Raw genomic sequence first — 7,301 nt, 5'->3', positions numbered from 1 at the left:
TATACACATAAAATTAAAAAAAAAACAAAAAAAACAAAAAAAACAAAAAAACAAAAAAAACCTCCCCCCAAAAACCCAAAAGGAAAACAAAAAAAGTAAAAAAGGAAAGAAAATTTCTTACATTTAAATATAGGTTAAGCATTTCTCATCCAAAACACAAAGGACAAATATGTTAGAGTTTAAAGTCTTAGAACATATATAAGAACATATATAAGATGTGTGACCTAAATGCAAACATACCTTGCATTCAAAACTTGAAGGTAATGTCATACAATATCTTTAATAATTTTGGGTATGAAGTAAAGTTTTTATAATATTAAAATATCAGAAAGTATCATTTATAGTATCATGTTTATACTTAAATTCATATTAAAATTTTGATTATAGATGCTCAGTCAGTAGATATATTTAAAGATATTCTGAAAGTAAATCACTTTGAAGCTTGGCTTACTTTGTTTTGTTTGTTTGAAATATTTTTTGCAATTCTTAGTTTCCTGAGAAGTATTACTTTTTCTCATGAGTGCAAATTACCTTAGATTTCCCCCAGGATTTTTGTATGCATTTTCAGTGTTCTGTTCTCCCAATTTCTGTCCTAAAAGTAGACCCAGAAAACCCATTATGAATTATTATGCAAAATATGAATCAAGTTCCTGTTACATTGTGACCATACCAAGTTGATTCATCTAAATACTCCATTTTCATATCCCAAGTCATAGAACAGCAGTGCTGGGCAGTGGACATTGTTTCTGAATGAGGAAATTATATAAAGTGGAAATTTCTGGTTTCTTTGGAGACTCAGGATATAAAGATGTTTTGCTGGGGCAAACAGGTGAAAGAATGTTTTGGGAAAGGGAACACAGGTGAAAGGATGTTTTGCTGAAGGGGACACAGGTGAAAGGATGTTTTGCTGAAGGGGACACAGGTGAAAGGATGTGTTGCTATAGCAAACACATGATGTTTAGAAGGAATATAAACATGGTGCCACAGATAGTGGGAGGTTAAGCACTGGCTCACTCTGCTCCTCCTCACTGTAGTCTTCACTGCCAACATGCACATATTTGCTCATCTTACATCGTGTTGCTGAGCTTTGCTTGTGGTGACTACATAGAGAGAAATTCAACAAAGAACTTGTGAGATTCACGCGGCTTCCTGCCGCTTCTGTGGCCTTGGGCTGACTGGTGAGCCTCACAATGTCTTCTGGATTGAACTGCCCTGGCTGATTCATGTGTGCTGCCTGCCCAGTGTCTGATGTTTGGTAGTGGACTGGACTGAGAACAGTGAAGATTGGAATTGCCCCCCAAAACTATTTCTAAACAGATCCACTTTCCCCCCATATCCTAATAACCTTTCTTTTCCACTATCTCTGGTGGGTAGTGGGCCAGAAGGGAGGTTGAACCTTTATTAAAACAAGCTGTGAAAAATCTATGCCTACAGTTTTATCCCCCTTACCTATATCATGCAGATTCCTGATGGTTTCTCTCATCACAGCTCTGTAAAGATTTTCCTGTGAAGGATTCAGCAAAGTCCACTCCTCCAGGGTGAAGTTCACAGCCACATCCTCAAAGGTCACTGACTCCTAAAACAAACCACATATGTTTTCAGGAGCAAGGTAAAACTGGCAGCACTCAGGACCCATACTCAATTCATAGGAAATGCTCATGATGCTGGGAATGCCTGACATTTATTTTGTGAGTTGACTGTTAGGCTATGCTAACTATCAAACAACTTTCCTGGTGCTATATTTGAACACTGTGTTGAAGAACCAACAGATGTCACAGTGACATCTGGTGACTTGTGATAAGTTGCTCGGTCATCTCTAAGTTTTCATTGCATGTACCACCTCTTTTACTTGTGTCTACATGATGCGCCTCATCACTGTAACTGCCAAGAGGAGCTTGATTTGCCAAAACGCTTCTTGTATTTGCTCTACTACCATCTGCTCTGAATGTTGGCACTTGTTTTAAATGCTCAGCAGCAGCCTTCCAGTCTTCCTGGGGCATGTCTTTAATCAGCTTCTTCTATAGACACATCTTCACACCCGTTGAAACAACATGTTACCTGAGAAATACACATTTTCTGTGATTACACTAAAAAACAATATTTGGAGGTATGAAGATAATATCTAATAGTTCAAAATGAATTAAATGATACATAAGATTAAAGAAAGTGTTCTAGGGCTGGCGTGATGGCTCAGCGGGTAAGAGCACTGACTGCTCTTCCGAAGGTCCTGAGTTCGGATCCCAGCAACCACATGGTGGCTCATAACCACCTGTAATGAGATCTGACGCTCTCTTCTGGTGTGTCTGAAGACAGCTACAGTGAATTACACTGGAGAGAGTGGGGCCTGAGTTCAATTCCCAGCAGCCACACACATGATAGCTCATGGCCATCTATACAGCTACAATGTACTCATACACATAAAATAAATAAAATAAATCTTAAAAAAAAAAGAAAGTGTTTATAGCACAATAGTGTAATTATCATTAAAATGCATATTTTAAAATGTAGCAGAGAATTTGACTTTCTAACACAGTGGATGCTGAGTTATACAGCACACACACAGGAAGCAGACTGATGATAGAACAGGTACTGCCTAATGCTGGCAGAACTCGACAAAACTTTATTACGTGGGTCAACAACACACTGATATCTAATTGGATACTGTATTACATTCATCTGTATTTCATGTTTAGTAACCAACTTACTGTATAATTAAATGAAAACAGTAAAACTCTAAGCTTTGAAAACTCAGTCAAGTCTTTAGGACACAACAGAGAATTTTCTTATAATAAAAAACAAGTTGTGATAGTGTATGTCTTTAATCCCAGGTGGGAGGCAGAGGCAGGCTGACTATGTGAGTTCAAGGTCATGGGTTGGTTTACACAGGGAATTTCAAACTAGTCAAGGCTTTGTAGTGGGAGGTGAGAGTAGGGGATGAATGAATCAAGGAGAGCAGGGGCATGTGAGATGGCAACAGCTGGAAGGAGCTGGCCTCTGGCCTCACTGCAGTCCTGGTCAGCTAATGTGATCTCTCCCAGATATAGTTTCCATACTCAAGAGAGGAAAGAGACCCAGGATCCAGACCATGATGTATCCTTGGTGGATTATGCTCAGATTTGGCAGTCATGAAGTCTACATGGGTCACGAAGGCTGTGGCCAGGGCTGGAGAGGTGACTCAGAGGTTAAAAGCACTTGCTGCTCTTCCAGAGGTCTTAAGTACAATTCCCAGAAACCACATGGACATTCAGAGCTATCTACCATGAGATCTGTTGCCCTCTTCTGGCATGTAGGCTATATATATATATATATATGTATATATGATATATATTATAAATATATATAGATATAGGTGCATGCGCACACACACAGACACACACATACACGCACATATATAAAGAGAAAAAAGCTGTGGCCAACCCTGTTCAGCAGGAAGTAAAATCTTTGTGACTTAGAAGCTTCTCAGGTTACTGCGGAAGAAGCTCTTTTGGGGTTAGTGGTAGTGAGCCCTGTGACATCAGAAACAGCAGTGATGAGAAGGGAAGAAAGGTCTACAGAAAAAACAAATGCAAGAGATACAAAGAGGACTTAGGGTAGTGCTAGAGTAGAATATCCATGGGTATACCCTCATGTAGCTTTCCCCCGGGACGGCATTAAGAAGCTGTTTTGTGTACACAGAGAAACCCTGTCTCGAAAAACCAAAAAAGAAAAAAACAAAAACCAAAAAAACAAGAAAACAAACAAACAAACAAAAAAAAAGAAAAACCAAAAAAGAAGCTGTTTTGTGGTATGGTTTTCACAGCCTCTAATTTATGGCCCAAATCATTACCTGGCCATTCCATATTCCTTGTTAGTAGGCTATCTCAAACTGAATCATGGCCAGGCAGTGGTGGTGCACGCCTTTTATCCCAGCACTTGGGGGGTAAAGGCAGGTGGATCTCTGAGTTCCAGGCCAGCTTGGTCTACAGAGTGAGTTCTAGGACAGCCAGGGCTATACAGAGAAACCCTGTCTCAAAAAAACCAAAAACCAAAAACCAAAAAAACCAAAAAAACCAAAAACCAAAACCGAATCACATGGTGTAGGGATTACTGCTACACCAACAGGACAGAAAAGCCATAGTTTCCTTTATTAAGGGGCTTTCTCTGAAGGCTCTGTTTTCTGACTCCCACCCCAACATAATGTACTTGTTTCTTTCTAATACTCTCCCCAATGAAGGCCTAATCCTGGTCTGAGGCCCTTTATCCTATTAGAACTCATTCCTAGAGGGTAAATAATGTGCTATTTCCCATCTGCTGCTTCCCTTTCTGCATTTAAAACTGAAGACTACATGAATTTTTCCTTGATTTGTAGGAATGCTTGGGATGCCACTTGAAATGTTGAAGGCACTACATGCAGGATGCTTCTTTTCCATAGTACCGGTGACCAGAATCAATGCATGAATCTCAGTGTTTCCAGGTGTGAGGGGTCCAATATCTGTACCATAGTATGACTAATTTTCTGTTGGAATCTCCAATAATCCAGTCATCCTAGAAGGCACCCAGCACGCTAAAACAATCCCAAGTGTTTGTCTGGGCAGATGGCTTAGCAGTTAAGTGCTTGTCAGTTTAGATCTCTGAGACCCGGTAAGTGCTGGGTAGATAGAATGGCCTGCTTGTAATTACAGCCTTGGAAGTTGGAGACACAAGGTCTCTAAAGCAAGCTAGCTAGCTAGCACCACTACCCATTTCAGTGAGCCCTGGCTCTAAGAACCTGCTTTAATGAATAGGGTGTAAAAGTGATTTAGGATGATTCCTAATACTAACCCTGGGCTTTCTCAAGCACATGTATACTTACATACATGAAAAGTAGAAAAAGAAAAGAAAAAAGTGACTTTGATTCCAAATGTTTACTTTTCTGATAAAAAAAAAATTACTGGGAAGGGACAGGGACTAATGTGGGAGTTCAGTAAATTAAAGAGCAAGTGTATGGACAGTCACACCAAACCAGAGCAGGCCTGTGCCTACTGCAGATCATCACCCTGACTCTATCTTCCCAGTTGTCACAGGAATGATTTTTATTCTGTTTATTACTGAAGTAAGGACAGGCAGCAGCATCAAGACACACTGTTGTATCAACATTCCCCTGACCTGGGTAGTCACAGCCCACACAGAGGACAGCTACGTAAGTCATCCTGCACTCGGCTCCCAGCGTTCAACTCTCATGCTCTCTCTTCAGAAGCAATCTCACTATGTAGTCTTGGCCTGGAACTCTATATCGACAGGGCAAGTCTGCAAATTCAGAGATCTGCCTGTTCCTGCCTGCAGAGCTGGGACTAAAAAAGCATATGCCACCACAATGGACGGGTTTTTAACTCTCTGACTGGCAGCATCCGGGATTTCCAATTTCCCTGAGAACATAACTAATGTTTCCTATCCCTCAGGGAAGTTCTTATTCTAGTCTGTTTGTAGGGGGAGCTTGGTTTTATGCCTGACCAGTAATGCACATCTGTAGTGCTTAATATAGGAGGTAGAAAGATTGTATCAAAGGAGGAAGGGAGGGAGGGAACCCTTTGATTTATAAAGTTTTAATGTAAAATTCTGTATTTGAAAGGAGGGGAAAAAAGGAGTTCAATGTCTTGACAAACTTAAAGATATCAAAGTAATGGGATGCAAAGACAATAAAGTAGAAGGAAAATATCTGCAGTACAAGAAATCGAGAAGGATGAGTGCACTGAGTATAAACTAAACTATCACATCAGAAAAGATGGGAAAATTACTAAGACACTTAAACCACACATAAAGAAAGACATAGCCACTTGGCAATTAATAGTGCTGACCACAGAAAAGTTACTCAGGAATAAAATTTGCTGGGGCTATAGCTCAGTTGGTACATGGTACATACTTGTTTAGCATGCATGAGGCCCTGGGTTTAAATTCCAGTGCTGCAGAAACAGGGGGTAGTGATGTGCTCATATAATCCCAGCACTTGGAAGGTTGACATAAGACTATCAGAAATTCAAAGTCAAGCTTGGCTATAAATTAAGTTTATCAACAGCCTAGGATATGTAAGATCTAGTCTTAAAAAAAAAAAAAAAAAGATACGTTTGCAGTTCACTATGATTTGAACCTGACCATGTTTGAACCTGACTTAAAAGTCCAGTCATTTCCAAAAAAGCATCTCTTACTGGAAAAAGGAACAGAGGACAGAGCAGTATTTTAACCCAAGACTAAAAGATAAACCTGAAACCCGGCAGTGGTGGCGCACGCCTTTAATCCCAGCACTTGGGAGACAGAGGCTGGCGGATTTCTGAGTTCCGGGACAGCCTGGTCTACAGAGTGAGTTCCAGGACAGCCAGGGCTACCCAGAGAAACCCTGTCTCGAAAAAACCCAAACCCAAACCCCAAAACAAAAGATAAACCTGAAAACCCTCAAGTACCATACGCAAAGAGATGACGAAAATTGAAAAGTTCTTGCCTCAGACCTTAAGTCAGAAGGGATGAAGATAGTCACGTCATACTCTATAAAAGGATAATCTACCAAGAGGATTATTACAATCCTAAACGCGATAGTCGCCAAAGACTTATATGTACCCATAGAAAACAACTGTGACTGTCCCTTGAGAAGCTCACTCACACCCAGGTACGTCTCAGTCTTCCCACGATCACTTCCATTAATCTCTGCATTTAAGATCTATATTAAACATGTCCCGAGAGATGACTCGGTGTGTAAGAGTGCTCGCTGAGTGAGAACTCGAGTTCAAATAAAAAACACCCAAGTAAAAGGACAGAGCCGGGAGGATCGCTGGAGCTCGCTAGCATGCAGCCTAGCCACAGGTTCAATAAGAAACCCTGTGGCACAGGAAGGAATAAGGCGGGCCGTGACAAAGCAGGTCACCGGGTGACCTCCCCCGGCCTCCGTGCACGGCGGGGCGTCAAGTCTCACTCGCAAGAACTGTCTCCTAAACCTTCAGCTCCGATCCACACCATCCAGCCTCGAAACTCTTTCCTGCGGCGAAGAAGCTCGGAATCCCGCTTCCGACTGACTTTCCCTAGGGGGAAAAGCAGCTTTTCTGGAGCCGCAGGCGACAGTGCGCAGCCGCCCTTCGGCCCCGGCGCAGCGCAGTCGGGAGCCGCGACGCGGCACCGGGATCCCGCCGCCCAAGGCGCCTCGCACTGCCTCGCCACTCGCCCGGCTCACCATGTCTGTGCCCGGGACTGCCGCGGATCCACGGAGGTTTCGGAACAGGCACTCACACGGCCGCGGAGACTCAGCAGCTCGGACTTCCTCAGCTGAGAGCGGTGAGGAGCGGAGGCGCCAGCAAGAA

The 7,301-nt window shown here is 42.1% G+C and overlaps 1 protein-coding gene across 2 annotated transcripts in view; it reads right to left on the bottom strand.

Moving 5' to 3' along the window:
* Positions 1–7,301, bottom strand: part of LOC116069540 (zinc finger protein 709-like) — a 12,217-nt gene extending 4,916 nt beyond the window's left edge. Inside the window, exons 1-4 of one of the 2 annotated variants that reach the window (XM_031340274.1) lie at positions 7,175–7,300; positions 6,920–7,025; positions 1,450–1,576; positions 532–592 (exon numbers count right to left, since the gene is read on the bottom strand). In XM_031340274.1, the coding sequence (XP_031196134.1) occupies positions 532–592; positions 1,450–1,483 (95 nt within the window). In that variant the 5' untranslated portion in view covers positions 1,484–1,576; positions 6,920–7,025; positions 7,175–7,300. Of the gene's footprint in view, positions 1–531; positions 593–1,449; positions 1,577–6,919; positions 7,026–7,174 lie in introns of both variants that reach the window. The other variant, XM_031340273.1, reaches the window with a different exon arrangement.

Source organism: Mastomys coucha, unplaced genomic scaffold, assembly GCF_008632895.1.
Source record: "Mastomys coucha isolate ucsf_1 unplaced genomic scaffold, UCSF_Mcou_1 pScaffold22, whole genome shotgun sequence".
Lineage (NCBI taxonomy): Eukaryota > Metazoa > Chordata > Mammalia > Rodentia > Muridae > Mastomys > Mastomys coucha.
The sequence above is the reverse complement of the archived record's forward strand: the minus strand, read 5'-3'. Positions and strand labels throughout refer to the sequence as shown.